Source organism: Schistocerca gregaria, chromosome 6, assembly GCF_023897955.1.
Source record: "Schistocerca gregaria isolate iqSchGreg1 chromosome 6, iqSchGreg1.2, whole genome shotgun sequence".
NCBI lineage: Eukaryota > Metazoa > Arthropoda > Insecta > Orthoptera > Acrididae > Schistocerca > Schistocerca gregaria.
Genome location: NC_064925.1, coordinates 125,196,728 through 125,214,567, shown reverse-complemented (window position 1 = coordinate 125,214,567; position 17,840 = coordinate 125,196,728). Strand labels below are relative to the sequence as shown.

The following is a 17,840-nucleotide window of genomic DNA, read 5'->3' as shown; positions in this document are numbered from 1 at the left end:
CATACGCAATAATACAGCTTTTGTTCGTTTCACAACGAAAGTTAACGACTGGCAGAAAGCGGCTCGAATAATTATCCTGAATCTGTAACTTTCAAACAGCATGTCTTAACGCGAGCAAGACTGGCTAACGGATAACGACAGGTACCACCTACCTCCATTGCAACTGAGCATGAGAGCACAGTGCGGATAATTAGCCATAACATATTATTCAAACTTACACATTACAACCGTGTGCAATTGGCGAGAGTGAACAGCCGCTATGTGCCAGCCGCGGTGGCCAAGCGGTTCTAGGCGCTTCAGTTCTGGACCCCGCCCCTGCTACGGTCGCAGGTTCGAATCCTGCCTCGGGCATGGATGTGTGTGACGTCCTTAGGTTAGTTAGGTTTAAGTAGTCCTAAGTTCTAGGGGACTGATGACCTACCTCAGATATTAAGTCACATAGCACTCAGAGCCAATTGAACCTACTCGCTACAGCAGTGCTACGCCACATGCACGCAGGAAGCAACAATCACAGTTTCAAAAAAGGATTATCAAAAGTGTGTCAAAATCTGAGGAATATGAGCTGCGAAGAACAAGACACACCAACGAAAAACAGCAGCAAGAGACAGAAACACAACAGAAATACTGGACACGGCTGAACCTGCAGTAGCTGCAGTAATACTCGTATATACCCCTATCAGTAAACAACAAAAAAAGTCACAGAATATACAAAATATTCCGTCGTGGGTGAACATAGGATCGTCTTCTTTTGTAACACTGTAAATAGCCTTAAAAGAAACATTTAACATAAGATATGTGGTACTTGATCAAGTACAGTAAAACAACGCCCCAAGTGCGTCTGAAGAAGTGTAGTACTGTATTTAACAAAAGTAAGTAAATACTTAACTCAGATCGATTGATGTGTGTACTGGTACGCTTGAAGGCCATAAGTTGTTCTCTAATGCTGTAGCGACGACATAACCTGTCCCTGAATCTCTTCAGCTTTAGAAAATGTTAACGACAGTTGCGAGTGTGAATGTGGTTTTCGTTTGTGACGACCGTTGCCAGTGTATAGTGGTGTCTGTTCCATGGAATATGTTCAGCAAAACAGACACCCCTCAGACCTATACATTTCTACTGGAAAATCAATCGTGACGGATCTCCTCACCAATTCACACCGATAATTACAGACCTTCCTAATAGAAGAGATATCGATAGATCCGTCGCTGGGGAAACAAAAAACGGTTCTGCCCACTTCTAGATTTTTATATTTGCGAAAATTAAAACAAGAGATTACAAAGAAATTCCTACAACTCTTGAATACATGAAGCGCCGTATGACATACAGCTGTGTACCGATAAGTTCAGACGAAGATGAATGTGCAGTATTGAACACACGACGCGACATAACAACAAACACAAGAGCGGACAGAGCGGATCATTTGCTCACACTTGGTAAGTTAGGCCACACATCTATGGGGCTTCATTTCCTGAAGGTAGCACAGTTGTTTGCGGCCCTGTCACCTTTATAGTACTTGATCAAGTTCAAACTGTTTTGTCACTCAATCCCTTTCCGAAGGATCTTTCAAGTCCCCCAGGGGAAAGTGTACAGTTCCGTAAACGCTCCAAGTCGATGTCATTTTCCGCCAACTATAAAAGATAAAGATTACTTGTGTACATCAGAAATCTCGTAACATTGTCAAACGCAAATCTGCGAAAGCAGCACTTTCATGTATTTACTTGTTTTGTATACTTTTTGTGTGGCGTCCATGTATTTATACCACGTGATTGTCGTTACACTACCTACTCCATAATAAGAAACCGTGGTTAGCAACAAAACTGATTCTCGCATCGTCTGTGCCACATCACTCCTTAGGCTTTGGTGTAGGTATTAATAAGCTCCCAGTCCTTCGCTCTGCCAGCGTGTTTTATACAAACACTGACGCCTGAGCAGACACGTGTGGATAATCGCACGGATTTTTCGCAGGTACTTAAGCAACGACGTCTTACTGCAGGTAAATGCGGGAATGAAGACATTCACTAACAAACGGTGGAGTGTGGCTGACGGATGCGGAGTGGCAGGTGTCTTCAACAGCACGGCAGCGTCATGGCCCAATACCAAACCTATCACCAACGGGAAGATGGTTGAAGAGGGGCAGTTGGCCGAAGCGAAGCCAGCTACGTGGCCTCAGTTACTTGCTGCTATTGTGGGTAAGGCGAGAAATAAATCGTTATTTGAATATATATATATATATATATATATATATATATATATATATATATATATATGTGTGTGTGTGTGTGTGTGTGTGTGTGTGTGTGTGGGAGGGGGAAAGGGGTGCGGAGTTGCTCATGCAAAATAACCACAAATAGAACCGAGTCTCGAAGAGCAGATTATTTACAATCGTCTCTAGTTGCTGCAGAACTTCAGAACCAAACAGTCAGCACGTGCTATGGAAGTCGCCAGTCGCTTTTTCGCACAACAGCAATTGGCATGACGGAGAAAATTCTTGCCAACACATACTGCAGCATGAAAAACACAAAATTCTTTAGCATCATGCTAATATCTGTAGCTACTTGCATACTCTGTTGAGCTCTGTACAATGCGGAAAGATGTTTTTCTTGTTAAGTTTATCTTAAACGTCTACGCCCGTAGAACCAAATTGAGGGGTTAATTTCCATGGTAACAGAACGTGTCGGTACTTGAAATCACGACAGAAAAGTAATAATAGATAAAATACAATATTTATGAATCCTACAAAGATGACAAGCTATCTCCTTTGAAGACCGATTCCATCTTCCCGCTTACCGAGCAATAAATCGATATACTCTCTTCTTTTACCTACCACTAAGGATATGTTACCGGTACATTTCATATCCATAAAAATATTAGATTTACTCGTATGATTGTGGGTACAACTGGGTAACAGTGATTTTAATTTGCAACAGTAAATTCAGGGCAAAGAGGAGTCTCTATTAATTTTATGGAGAAATCAATTGAATATGGGATATATCGTCAACTGAGATCCTCAACATGGAACACTGGAAGAAGGGAGTAACGCACAGTTAATGGTTTTTCTGTAACATCCATCCTGGACGATCCAGACTGCCGTAGGGACATGTAAAATAAAATTTGTTTTAGGAAGGACATGATCAGAAGTATTCGCACGGGACATCCTTCGACCGCAGCCTTATTCCCAGAAAGTGGGTTTGCATTGAGTATAGTCAATATATGAGTCGGGGATCGTGTGACAGATTTTCAAGACCAAGGACAGAGCACAGAGTACCTCCAGCGTCAGGGCACGGGTATATTAATAAATGGGACGACGTTTGACATTTGGGTGCTATATTTTTGATTTCCAGGAACTGTAACAGGAGGTACAATCCTGAACATAACGTATCGGCTACTGAAATTGCCCGACAAACCTTTGGGAGTTTTACCAGCCGACACCACGACCTTCCCTCACGATACCTTGTATCTCACCTAACCCATTTCGCTGGACGATGCTATAGCAATATAGAAGAAGCACATCGGTGCAAAGCAAGTGTTTCAACATGTTCAATAGTATCGCAGTAGTTCCTCCACAAAATCGTAGTAATGGGAATCTTATCAACGGGTACCATCTTGATTATCGTTCTCACATGTGCAGCCCATGTCTTTCCACAACGGACAACCATCCACCTTCCCGCACTTCCCAACCACCATACTCTGACTCAGTGGTTTGGTTCAAATGGTTCTAAACAATATGGGACTTAACTGCTGTGGTCATCAGTCCCCTAGAACTTAGAACTTCTTAAACCTAACTAACCGAAGGACATCACACACATCCATGCCTGAAGCAGGATTCGAACCCGAGCGGTTGCTGACTGTAGCGCCTAGAACCGCTCGGCCATTGCTGACTGTGTGGGAAACGTGTAGAGTTTAAATAATCAAAAGTATTTCATCCACTATGCGTAGAGAGGTGTGCTGGATTACTATCAAGATAGTTTGTGCAATTACTGTAAGTACACACATCAAAAAATGTTTTGCATCACCTCGTTTCCTAGAATACCGGAACAGGTGCAGGAAATTTGAATAGAGATCAACATAAACATCATTTCGCCTTTTTTATTGCTCATGAAAAGCACACATTGCATGTTGTACCACCATACAGCGAGACCTTCTGAAGTGGTTGTCCATATTGCTATACACTCCGGTACCTATAATACCCAGTAACACTTCCTCTTCTACTGATGCATCCCTGTATTCGTCGTGGCATACTATCCACAAGTTCCTCAAGGCACTGATGATCCAGATTGTACCACTCCTCAACGGCGATTCGGCGTAGATGCCTCACAGTGGTTGGTGGCTCACATAAACAGCCCTTTCCAGTCTATCCCAGGCATGTTCGGTAGGGTTTATGTCTCGAGAACATGCTGGCCACTCTAGGCGAACGATGTCATTATCCTGAAGGAAATCATTCATAAGATGTGCACGATGTGGGCGCGAATTGTCATCCATGAAGACGAATGAGTCGGCAACATGCTGCCGATATAGTTCTACTATCGGTAGAAGGATGGCATTCAGTCGGGGGTTGCATTCACGTATCGTACAGCCGGTACGGCGCCTTCCATGACCACCGCTGCGTACGTCGGCCCAACATGATGCCACCCCAAAACTGCAGGGAACATCTACCTTGCTGCACATTCGGACCAGTGTGTCTAAGGTGTTCAGCCTGACGGGTATGCCTCCCAACACGTCTCCGACGATTGTCTGGTTGAAGGCATATGCGACACTCATTAGTGAAAAGAACGTGATGTCAATCCTGAGCATTCGGCATGTTGTTCGGCCCATCTGTACCGCGCTACATGGTGTCGTGGTTGTGAAGATGGACCACGCCATCGACGTCGGGAATGAAGTTGCGCATCACGCAGCCTATTGCGCACAGCTGGACTCGTAACGCGGCGTCCTGTGGCTGCAGGAAAAGCATTTTTCAACATGGTGGCGTTGCAGTCAGTGTTACTCCGAGCCATAATACATAGACAGCTGTAATCCACTGCAGTAGTAGCCCTTGGGCAGCCAGTGCAAGGCATGTCATCGACAGTTCCCGTCTCTCTGTATCTCCTCCATGTCCGGACAACATCGCTTTGGTTCACTCAAAGATGCCTGGACACTTCCCTTGTTGAGAGACCTTCCAGGCACAAAGTTACAATGCAAACGCGATCGAAACACGGTATTGACCGTTTAGGCAAGGTTGAAATACAGACAACACGAACCGTGTACCTACTTCCTAGTGGAATGGCTGAACTGACCGGCTGTCGGAGCTCCTCCGTCTAATAAGCGCTGCTCATGCACGGTTGTTTACATCTTTGGGCGGGTTTAGTGACTGACCCTACGACTTATCTTACAAGCTAGATTAAGGAAAGGCAAACCTACGTTTCTAGCATTTGTAGACTTAGAGAAAGTTTTGACAATGTTGACTGGAATACCCTCTTTCAAATTCTGAAGGTGACAGGGGTAAAATACAGGGAGAGAATGGCTATTTACAATTTGTACAGAAAGCAGATGGCAGTTATAAGAGTCAAGGGACATGAAAGGGAAGCAGTGATTGGTAAGGGAGTGAGACAGGGTTGTAGCCTCTCTCCAATGCTATTCAATCTGTATATTGAGCAAGCAGTGAAGGAAACAAAAGAAAAATTAGGAGCAGGTACTAAAGTGCATGGAGAAGAAATAAAATCTTTGAGGTTCGGCGATGACATTGTAATTCTGTCAGAGACAGCAAAGGACTTAGAAGGGCAGTTGAACGGTATGGATACTGTCTTGAAAGGAGAATATAAGATGAACGTCAACAGAAGGAAAACGGGGATAATGGAATGTAGCCGAATTAAGTCGGGCGATGTTCAGGGAATTAGATTAGGAAAGTTGTAAAGGAGATTTGCTATTTGGGGAACAAAATAAATGATGATGGACGAAGTAGACAGGATATAAAATGTAGACTGGCAATGGCAAGGAAAGCGTTTCTGAAGAAGAGAAAATTTGTTAACATCGAGCATACATTTGTGTCAGAATGTCGTTTCCGAAAGTATTTGTAGGGAGCGTAGCCGTGTATGGAGGTGTTTGGACAAGAAGCAAATAGAAGCTTTCGAAATGTGGTGCTACAGAAGAATGCTGAAGATTAGATGGGTAGATAATATAACTAATGAGGAAGTATTGAATAGGATTGAGGAGAAGAGAAGTTTGTGGCACAACTTGACTAGAAGAAGGGATCGGTTGGTAGAACATGTTCTGAGGCATTAAGGGATCACCAATTTAGTACTGGAGGGCAGCGTGGAGGGTAAAAATCGTAGACGGACACCAAGAGATGAATACGCTAAGCAGATTCAGAAGGCTGTAGGCTGCAGTCGGTAGTGGGGGATGAAGAAGTTTGCACAGGATAGCGTAGCATCCTGTGCAATATCCACAGTCAACGTCTACCTTCAGCAGTTATGGGAGCAGTGGTAATGCAAAACTTATTTTGGTGTATGCAGGTATAGAAATAAAACTGTATAATGGACCATGCAATGTTCAAACAATTCACAGACTTAGCATCAGCCTGAGATTTCAGAGTATCCAGGCATTTACTGCAGCAACATTTCACATGTGACAGAAAATCCTAATATATCATCTAGGGTGTCCCATGTCATTTCTGTAGAGGACAACCAGAGAATCCATCACGTGAACGTCTCTCTTGCGCTTATTATAAATTCTAATACAGTGCGGTCTTTTAATCTCTATAAACTTCTTTTCCTTTCGACGTAACCCTGTAGCGGCCACTTCAGGTTTTTTTTCTAGCATATGATGATACAATAGTTACAGGTGAGTTGTCAGTCCATCTTGTGACCTTGGGTTGAAGCTACTGCTGAAGAAATGCCACGTCGCTTCACTGTAATTATTTACCCAACTTCAGTTTTCTTTCTCTTCCCTGCACTCCGTTTCTGTGAATGGTACCAACGTACCATATATTTAGTTCTTTAAGTTTTACTACCAAGGGAATGCTACTGAAGAGATTATAAACGTAAACCATTTGGTTCTTTCCATGAATGTCATGACACAGACGAAGCACATCATCTCCCGTTACCCCACATTCGGAGATGTCATTGCGTCCTCCTGCAGCGCTTTGAAACAGTTCGAAGAAATATACTTAACCAGGCACACCTGCCCGCATTCTCATGTCGCCGCCCCATTTATTGACTTTTTTGGCAGGTATTGTTGCAGTACTGATCTCCCTTTGAATGGAATCACTATTTCGTCAACAGTGTGAAATACTTCAAGTTCGAGAGTCTTGTGATAGCTATGATGCGGGGCATCCAAAAATGGGCGTAATCTCGTAGCTTTGTCAGTATTGTCCTAAGGAATTCTAGAAACGTCTTTAAAATACAGGGAAAAAACGCAGTTGTTCAAATGTTCTGTAACCATGTTCATGCGTAAGCCAGTCACCTTAGGCCAATACTGGCGTACACTCGATTATCGCAACTAAATCATCACCAGAGTTATTTCTAAAGAAATTTTCAGTTCAGAAAGATATGTGGAGAAATATGCTTTTTCATTCTTGTGTGCATATAAGTTGATCTGCTGAACTATTTCACTTATGAGGCTCTCTGGAAACAACTCCATAAAGAAATCAAGGGGACATTATCCACGATAGCACACTTTCGCTTTTCCAATAAATGGTTGCGTAGTAAATCAATTGTCTAATTCACTGAACCAAATTACATTCCATTTATTTTGAAGAGAAAACCGCTTCAACTGTAAGTACATTATTTACAAGCACTTCTGTTTTCACAGCATTTTAGCTGAACCGTCAGATAGAATAAAATCAAGTTATGCTCTCATCCGAAAACAGAATGGAATGACACAGCGTTCTTAGATAGCAATTTTTTTGGTGTCCTTATAAATAAAATACTAGTAACTGAAGGGGTTTTATCTTCAAAATGGCAGATTATGGCTGTGGCTGCTATGAGTACAAAGTCCTCTACATTCCTTTTAGTAGGTTTTGTTGACATTCCAGGCTCAGAACGATGTCTTCGTTTTTCAGTTTCAACCTGAGTGTTATTTGTTGTACTTGCTTCATTGTTGTGGATATCATTCTCTTGCTTCTGAAGACATATTACTAGTTTCAGTGACGAGGTCCATTTCAAATGATGGGTCATTATCAGAGTCATCTCTCCTACACAAGTCATCTTGTGACTTAGCCTCAAGTGTTTGTATAATTTCTGCATCACTTCTAACCTGGTTGGTTCAAATGGCTCTGAGCACCATGGGAGTTAAATGCTGTGGTCATCAGTCCCCTAGAACTTAGAACTACTTAAACATAACTAACCTTAGGACATCACATATATCCATGCCCGAGGCAGGATTCGAACCTGCGACCGTAGCAGTCACGCGGTTCCAGACTGTAGTGCCTAGAACCGCACGGCCACTCCGGCCGCCTCACTTCTAACCTGGCGAAATTTCACAATTTATTCTTCATTTGAACGAATTCTATTGTCCTCGAATATCTTCTCTGATGAATGCGGCCTATCTCTCATCCCAAAGGAACAGCATAGTCTGACTTACTTTAGGCAAACAGCTATGCAAATAATATTCGTTATGTATGCATAAGAAAGTACTTTTCTGAGGTGAGACTCAAATCACTAGCTACATTTAGTATACAGGGTGTTACAAAAAGGTATGGGCAAACTTTCAGGAAACATTCCTCACACACAAAGAAAGAAAATGTGTTATGTGGACATTTGTCCGGAAACGCTTACTTTCCGTGTTAGAGCTCATTTTATTATTTCTCTTCAAATCACATTAATCATAGAATGGAAACATACAGCAACAGAACGTACCAGCGTGACTTCACTTTGTTACAGGAAATGTTCAAAATGTCCTCTGTTAGCAAGGATACATGCATCCACCCTCCGTCGCATGGAATCCCTGATGCGCTGATGCAGCCCAGGTAAATGGCGTATTGCAACACAGCCGTCCACAATTCTAGCACGAAGAGTCTCTACATTTGGTACCGAGGTTGTGTAGACAAGAGTTTTCAAATGCCCCCATAAATGAATGTCAAGAGGGTTGAGGTCAGGAGAGCGTGGAGGCCATGGAATTGGTCCGCCTCTAAAAATGCATCGGTCATCGACTCTGTTGTTGAGATGCGTATGAAAACTTCTACTGAAATGTAAAGGAGCTCCGTCGTGCATGAACCACATATTGTGTCGTACTTGTGAAGGCACATGTTCTAGCAGCACAGGTAGAGTATCCCGTATGAAATCAGGATAACGTGCTCCATTGAGCATATAGGTGGAAGAATATGGGGCCCATTCAAGACATCAATAACAATGCTTGCCCAAACGTTCACAGAAAATCTGTGTTGATGACGTGATTGCACAATTGCATGCGGATTCTCGTCAGCCCACACATGTTGATTGTGAAATTTTACAATTTGATCACGTTGAATGAAGCCTCATCCGTAAAGAGAACATTTGCACTGAAATGAGGATTGACACATTGTTGGATGAACCATTCACAGAGGTGTACCCGTGGAGGCCAATCAGCTGCTGATACTGCCTGTACATGCTGCACATGGTACGGAAAAGCCCGCATCTCGTGGTCGTGCGTTCCGGGTTCGATTCCTGATGGGGTCATGTTAGTTAGGTTTAAGTAATTCTAAGTTCTAGGGGACTGATGACCATAGATGTTAAGTCCCATAGTGCTCAGAGCTATTTGAACCATTTGGTACGGAAAGACTGGTTCTCCCGTAGCACTCGCCATACAGTGACGTGGTCAACGTTACCCTGTAAACATCAACTTCACTGACGCTGACATTAGGGTTATCGTCAACTGCACGAAGAATTGCCTCGTCTATTGCAGGTGTCCTCGTCATTCTAGGTCTTCGCCAGTCGTGAGTCATAGGCTGAAATGTTCCGCGCTCCCTAAGACGCCGATCAATTGCTTCGAACGTCTTCCTGTCGGGACACCTTCGATCTGGAAATCTGTCTCGATACAAACGTACCGAGCCACGGCTATTGCCCCGTGCTAATCCATACATCAAATGGGCATCAGCAAACTCCGCATTTGTAAACAATACACTGATTGCAAAACCACGTTCGTGATAAACACTAACCTGTTCATGCTACGTACTGATGTGCTTGATGCTAGTACTGTAGAGCAATGAGTCGCACATCAACACAAGCACCGAAGTCAACAATACCTTCCTTCAATTGGGCCAACTGGCGGTGAATCGAGGAAGTACAGTACATACTGACGAAATTAAAATGAGCTCTAACATGGAAATTAAGCGTTCCGGACACATGTCCACATAACATCTTTTCTTTATTTGTGTGTGAGGAATGTTTCCTGAAAGTTTGGCCGTACGTTTTTGTAACACCCTATATATCAGAAGTAGGTACGTGCTACACAGAGCAATGAAATACAATATTACAAAGTAAAGGGGAAGAAAATCAAAATTCTAAATAAACTGATGACAGTAATGGAAAGTCATATGAGGACACAAGTCATTATCGCGAAAATCAACATTTATACGTACGATTCAGATGTCTGAAAAACATATCAAATAATCTAAAATAAGTATCAACAAACGTATTCGAGCACTTACCTCTTCCGAGAGAGCAGTATTTTTCCTGTAGCACAATAACAAACTTCCACAACACAGCTTTGTGGCTACACCAACAATGTGTGAAGTAGCAAACTGAAGCCTAGTTTACACGACAACAGCATAAGCGACGACTGCGCATGAAAGCGTTAGCGCAACTCGTTGACGAAACTAATCATTTACGGCGTTTTCCAACTTGGCGTCACTAGCTGCATGAATATCGAGTTTAGGTACGTCGGTAGAGCGTACACTGACTGAAATAATATATGGGAAATTGTTCGCTTTTTAGGTATTAATGCTCATTGTCTTGTGGAGAGATTTCATGCAGCTCGTAGAGCTACCAAAACTTCCATTTTACACGCAACTACAGCACTCAGAAAACGAAGAAACTTAAAGTGTACACTGATGGTGCCGCTTCTACAGAGATATACGCAACTACTTGCGTGCAACTCGTTACACTCGACGAGTCGTGTCAAGCCAGTGTCTTCGTGTAAACTAGGCTTAAGTTTCCAGTGCACGGACTGTTTGTACTGCCATCTTACTGACATTCTTGAAACTATTATTACTCCTCATATAAGATATCAGCGCTTTTACAATCACCACAGACTTCAAAGACGAGAGAAGTGAGCAGAAATATGTGTCCTTATTTGAGAAAGCGATGCATGAGAGGGTATTTCTTCCCATCATTCATTGAGCGCATTTTGATTCACCACTACAATTGCACGTAGTACTTCGGCTCTACCGAAGGTGACAGGCTAGTCACTAGAAGTGTAATCCCTGCACCGTGCAGCGCAATTTTACAGCTGCTGACATTCAGTGAGAGGAAAAGATGGGGTGTGATCATCAAGGACAGTACCGGCCGACGTGGTTTCTGTGGAAGCAGGGTGTACCCAATGCGGATATTCACAAGCGATTCGTGGCAGTGTGTGGGGTGTGTGCCCAGTCACGAAAAGTGTTCCACCCGATGGGAGTGGGAAAACCACGGCTGCCGTCGCTGAGATAGGGCTCCAGACACTACCACACCTACCTTATTTTCCTGACATCCCTCCTTCAGATTACCATCTGTTCGGGACTATAATGTGCGTGCATTATTTCGGAGACTTACAGTAACTGGGAACAGCTGTCCTGCTGAGGATGTCAGACTGCAGGAAAGTGGTTTGAGGAGGAGCCACAGAAGATAGCCGGCCGGAGTGGCCGTGCGGTTCTAGGCGCTACAGTCTGGAACCGCGTGACTGCTACGGTCGCAGATTCAAATCCTGCCTCGGACATGGATGTGTGTGATGTCCTTAGGTTAGTAAGATTTAATTAGTTCTAAGTTCTAGGCGACTGATGACATCAGAAGTTAAGTCGCATAGTGCTCAGAGCCATTTGAACCATTTGAACCACATAAGTTACAGGGACCAAATCGGCAGAAAACGGTGGTCGTGGATGTAGCTAGAAACCCAGTTTCACCAGCGACAGCTGTGGTTTTCCGACTAGAATGGGGACAAGCGTTGCCGTGTTGCAACAGTACTTTTCTTGATGGTGCACACTCTCCACATACTGCAGTCAATTGCCTGTGAATATCCTCTATATGTAGTAGGGATAGCGGTTCTCGCTGGAACAACCTCTTTTAGGGTATATCGGGTTTTTCCACGCCATTTTAACCTGACTGTTAAAACCGCTCAAAATAACTGGTTTGATATAATCGATTTTCGGTTGTTTATTCCTATTATTTCCTGCAATGAACGTAGAAATCGAACAAAGATTGAAGAGCTTTGAGTCTGTAAGTATCAAGATATAAAAAATGAAAGTATTAAATTAAGTAGACAAATAAAAGAAAATTTACTCCTTCCAACGTTCACTGCTTTTCTCGAAAAGTGGTAAGTGGTTGAATACCACAGGAAAAACAGCAGTATTCCCCTACTGATTGTAATTTTTTTAAACTATGCTGAAACGTCACGCTGTAATGTGGGATCGTACCACTATTTTGGCACTGCGAATAGTTAATGGTGAAGAGTGAAAACTGAGGCTCAAGAACTCTTATTTTCGTGTTAATCTGTCCGTTTTCGAGGGCTGCGAGATGATAAAGGCGTATTATATAGACAGTCCGCAGATCAGCTACGTTCTACTTTTATTGTATGCTATATGTGAAGTGGTGTTGAGTTTTTAATTTATTACTCTTACAACAATTTCCTTGCTCTTTTATTATTTCGTAGAAATGGCAGATAAGTATTGAAATTTTTAGAGCAAATCAAGCCCTTACTTCCTTGCTACGCCAAATTTTAAAAATATTTCTTGGCTAGAGCTGGTGTCTTTCAGCAATACAACGAATATCCAGAAACGACAGTGAGAAAACACCTTACAGAACATATGGAGGCAAAGTTTGCACACGTCAAATACACGTGTACCTTAAGCCACGTCCCACGGCAGCAGGGACATTACTGTCTCAACAACGCTGTACGGCTTCGTATACTATGTGTTTCTTGCTCGTTTCTGTAGCCATTTTTATTAAAACAGCACTGACTGCTTTTCCCACTTTCTGTAATAACGCAATATTTCGAACCAATGTAAATTTTACGAATACAAATTACTCCCTTTTTAAAAAAGGTTTATTTGAAAACGAAACATTTTAGCGTTGCTGCTTCGGCTAAATGATATTTCGGTGTGTCTAATCGGTTATTAGTAAAAAATAAAAATTAGCTATTATAACAAAGACCAAACAAATACGGAAAAATATCCTTTATTGAGAACTAAAACACCGGTAATGGTTTTAACCGATCGCTTTTTCTCATCTACAGTGTTCACACGCTCCTTTCACAGAAACTACGTTGTCCAGCGCTGTACTTGATGATCACACTCTATGTCCTTCGCTCACGTAATAATTGTAGTTGGGAAATTGGGCCGTGCTCTCCAGGGATTACATCTCGAATGATTGACTTGCTTTATTGTTGAGTCAAATGGCGCTCTATGAATGACGGGAAAAATAAAGAGTAAATCAATAAGGAATGACATTCGTGTTACATAGGCTGCGCCGCTAGCTTGTTTTAGCTGTGGCGGAGACATTAATATGATCCTTGTGGAGCTTGTGAACTACGTGATGAAAACGAGCTATGGATGTTCCCCATCTGTCTGTCGTACATGAATTATTGGCAGACACTGAGCAAAATTTGTCAATGGATACTGCAATATTGAAAACACAAATTTCTGTAACTATATCTGCAGCTACATTCGTACCCAGTTAATCTCTAGACACTGTTTCACAGACGGCGTTTTTCTTACGTCACAGAGGGAGTACGGTAACAGTGATTACATGCTTGGCTCATTGTCATCCATTACTAGTCTAATGTGATCTTCACGACCTCTATGAAATCGATGAACATACTTGTAGTATATGGAGGACCTTATGCCAAACCCCTTTTCAACATTTAATAAACCAGTGTTTGCGAGATAAACAAAATGTTTCTCTGGGCATCAGCAAATTAATTCTCTGCAGCATTTCTGTTACAAGTCAAACGGACCTAAAATTATTTCCGTCACCTCTCTTTGTAAATACAGGACGTATTCTGTGAGGCAAAAGTATGAAAATGAATATCTTTTGGATTTTAGATCCACGAAATTACTTAAGAAGCTGGCTATGGTCAGCAGTATTGCCTTGTAACGTATTCCGTAGGTTAACGTCTGGTTAAGAATTTAGAAACCTTTCCACATCCTTTCATTGTCGTAAGAGTCTTATCATGTATCTCACTTGGGACGAAACTCGACATATTCTTAACGTTATAACGATTTCTACTTGTTCGAGCAGGCGACATCACTACCTACAAATCTCTCATATTTCGTAATATACACGATGCTCTGTTTTGTAACACTTTTTTTTTCGTTTATCGTTTTTCGTCCTCTCCTTCTTCCTCGCTCTCTGTTTTCTCCCGCATTGACCACGAACGTCAAACTCCATGTTCTTCGCCAAACAGTTTTTATTTATTTATTTATTTATTTATTTAACCTGGCAAGATTAGGGCCATCGGGCCCTCTCTTACATCTAACCAGGCATTCTACTTATTTTACAGTCATATGTTTTAGTAGGCATGTTAAACTACATCTAATACAAAAAGTGAGATAAACAATTAGAAAGGTACACCTCGAAAAATACATTATTGAAGAGAAAGATTTTAGGTAGGAGTGGTGGCAGCAGGGAGTATGAGGGAGACTCATGGTGAAGGGAGGAGAAGAATAGAGAGACATGATGAAACATGATTAAGGAAAATATAAAGGAAAAGAAGACTGTGTGGCTAACAGAGATAGATGAAGTGGAAGGCATCTCAGGAGCAAGATAGAAGTCGCTAGCTTTGCTATTTGACAGATGAGAGGATTGGCCTTGCACATTAATTTTGTGGAGAATTTTATGCGGATGATAGTAGGAAATGCTTCAACTTCTTCTTAAAAGCAACAGTAGATTGAATTTTCCTCAAGGTAAGGGGCAGTTTGTTCCAGAGGCGGACAGCGGCAACTGAGAAGAAGTTTGCAAAAGTTTTTGTTTTGTGAGTGGGCACAGTTAGGATACCAGATAAGAGTGACCTCGTGTTTCGATTATGATGGCATGACAGGTTTTTAATCTCTGAAGCTAGGTACTGGGGTGCTTGCGCGACGAGGAGTCGGTGAAGTAGACATAGAGTGTGGTAGTCACGCAGTTTGTCCGGCCGCAGCCACCCTAACTCGGAGTATGAAGCACTAACATGATCATATCGGCGAATGTTGCAGGTGTAACGCACACAGGCGTTCATAGTTAGCTCTAGCCGTCTTTTGTTTTCACTACTCATTCCTTGTTGAATCACATCACAATAGTGGAGGTTCGGTAGAACGAGTGCTTGCACGAGCTGGCGTTTCAAGTCCTGTGGGAATATGTTCCGAAGCATAGAGACAAGCAGACGTCTTTCGGCACACTGCGACTGTATTCTCCGCCCAGTTGAGATGCTCGTCCAAAGTTACACCCAAGTTCTTCACTGTTTTCTGATATGGTATTGGAGTACCTTCGAGCAGAATAGGAGGTAGCCGTTCGCGGAAATCTGAACTTATTAATTTCTGATGGGCTATTAAGATTACTTGCGTCTTTTTTGCATTTAATTTAAGCCCCAGGGTTTTCGCCCATGTCACGTCTTCAGGTCTGACGCTTAGGTAGAGCTGGAGGTCGTCGGTATAGAAATGATGTTTACAGGAGGACAAGACCGACGAAATATCGTTGACATATAAAGAAAACAAAAGTGGTCCTAAGACTGATCCTTGTGGCACTCCCTAAGAAACATGTTTCCAGGAAGATTTTTCATTTGCGCAGACAACACATTGCTGTCTGTCTTTTAAGTAGCTTTCAAACCATCTCATTGCACTATCAGAGAGGTTAAGCTGTTGCATTTTTCTGAGTAATATGTCAAAGTTAACAGTGTCAAAAGCTTTGCTGAAGTCCAGTAGCGTCAATATTGTTGCCTTTCGATTGTCGATGACATATTTCAGGTCATCAGTTACTTTAATTAGAGCAGTGTTTGTGCTGTGATGTTTACGGAAACCGGATTGAAATTTGTCATATAGACTGAATTCATGCAAGTGTTCAGTGATTTGGTCATGAACAATATATTCAAGTGCTTTGGAAACAGCAGGCAGTATGCTAATTGGTCGGTAATCACTAGGCAGTTGTGGGTTTTCGATCTTAGGGATGGGTCGAATTATGCTTCTTTTCCATGCAGCGGGGTATATTCCGTTCACAAGGGAAAAATTAAATATGTCAGTTAAGACAGGTACTAAGATATCGGCAACATTCTTAATCATGGTTATACCGATACTGTCGTTGCCTATTGCATCAGAAGAGATTCTCATAATTGCTTTTCTTGCCGTATTTGTTGTTACATGTTTTATATGGAAGGTAACGTTGTTAGTTATCCTGTTTGGGGATTCTTGTGGACGGTAATTATCAGCCGTGCTGGTATTCAGAGGTGCAGAGAAGAATTCATTTAATTCGTTAGCTGACACTTGAAAAGTAGTTTCCGATTTTGCCTTTCCGACCCCCAAGCTACGGAGATTCTTCCATAGAGTGTTGGGTGTCAGATCGCTGCATACAAGGGAGCGAGCGTGCCTGATTTTGGCATTGCGAATGCATTGTTTCACTCTGTTCTGTAGCTTTCTATATTCTTCGAAACGCTCGGGTTTCGGATCTGCCTTGAAACGCCTGTGGGCAGTATCCCTATTAGTCATCATTTGACGTAATTCAGCTGTCAGCCATGGAGCAGGAGATTTTCTTACATGGACTGTGCGCACAGGTGCATGTTTGTCATAGGGGGCAGTGAGTTTATCACCAAGTTCATTAATTTTGCCGTCGATTGTAGGTTCTCTGATTATTTGATGCCATGAGATCTCTGAGCAATCGGCTGTTAGAGCGTCAAGGTCAATACGTTTCATGTTCCTACAAGTTATGTAACGCGATTTGGTCCTTGGGGGCTGCACAGAGTAGGCCAGGAATATTACATCGTGTGCTGAGAGGCCAGGGGCCGATGATTGACCAACATCTCTTACTTTGTCAGTCTGTTTCGTTGCGATCACGTCTATAAGAGTATGACTGTGCGACGTATGGTGTGTAGGTTGTAATGGAAGAATGTTCATGCTATTGCAACTAAACAATCTTCTTAGATTTATTGCGGAGGGAGTGTCTCTTAGCAGGTCTATGTTCAAGTCACCCATTACGATGACATGTTCGTATTGACACTGAAGTGAATGTAATTCCGACTGGAAGGAACTCATTGAGCTAATTTTTGGCGACTTGTACACGACGCCAGTCAAGAATTTCCGAATTTGTATATTTATTTCAATGAACATGAATTCAGCCTCTTTTTCTTCAGCAGGATTTGACGTACATAAGACTTTCGCTTTGAGATCTGTTCGTATATATGCGCCGACCCCGCCACCTCGCTTTTTTGATCTGTCTGCCCTAAGAAATGTGTACCCTGGGAGATGAATAGATGCAGAGGATATGTGTGGTTTCAACCATGTTTCGGATAAGAGGATTACGTGGTAGTTTAGTTGGTTGAAGAGGAGGCTAAGTTCTTCGTAATGCGCAGATAAAGACTGAATGTTGCAGTGCGCTGCTAAAAGCTCGGACGCGTTCCGCTGAGCAGCCTGGAGTAGGGTGGCAGACTGGTTTGTCCCTTTGTTAGGCACTACCTGCCGCGAGGGGCACTGGCCGGTGTTCCGCCAAGTGACATAATACAGGGGTGTCCGAGATTTT

The 17,840-nt window shown here is 42.6% G+C and overlaps 1 protein-coding gene across 3 annotated transcripts in view; it reads left to right on the top strand.

Annotated features, from left to right (window-relative positions):
- The first annotated feature begins 1,940 nt into the window (after positions 1-1,940).
- LOC126278013 (facilitated trehalose transporter Tret1-2 homolog) overlaps positions 1,941-17,840 on the top strand; it is a 172,404-nt gene continuing 156,504 nt past the window's right edge. Inside the window, exon 1 of one of the 3 annotated variants that reach the window (XM_049977719.1) lies at positions 1,941-2,189. In XM_049977719.1, the coding sequence (XP_049833676.1) occupies positions 2,006-2,189 (184 nt within the window). In that variant the 5' untranslated portion in view covers positions 1,941-2,005. The remainder of the gene's footprint in view (positions 2,190-17,840) is intronic. The other 2 variants (XM_049977722.1, XM_049977720.1) reach the window with 2 other exon arrangements.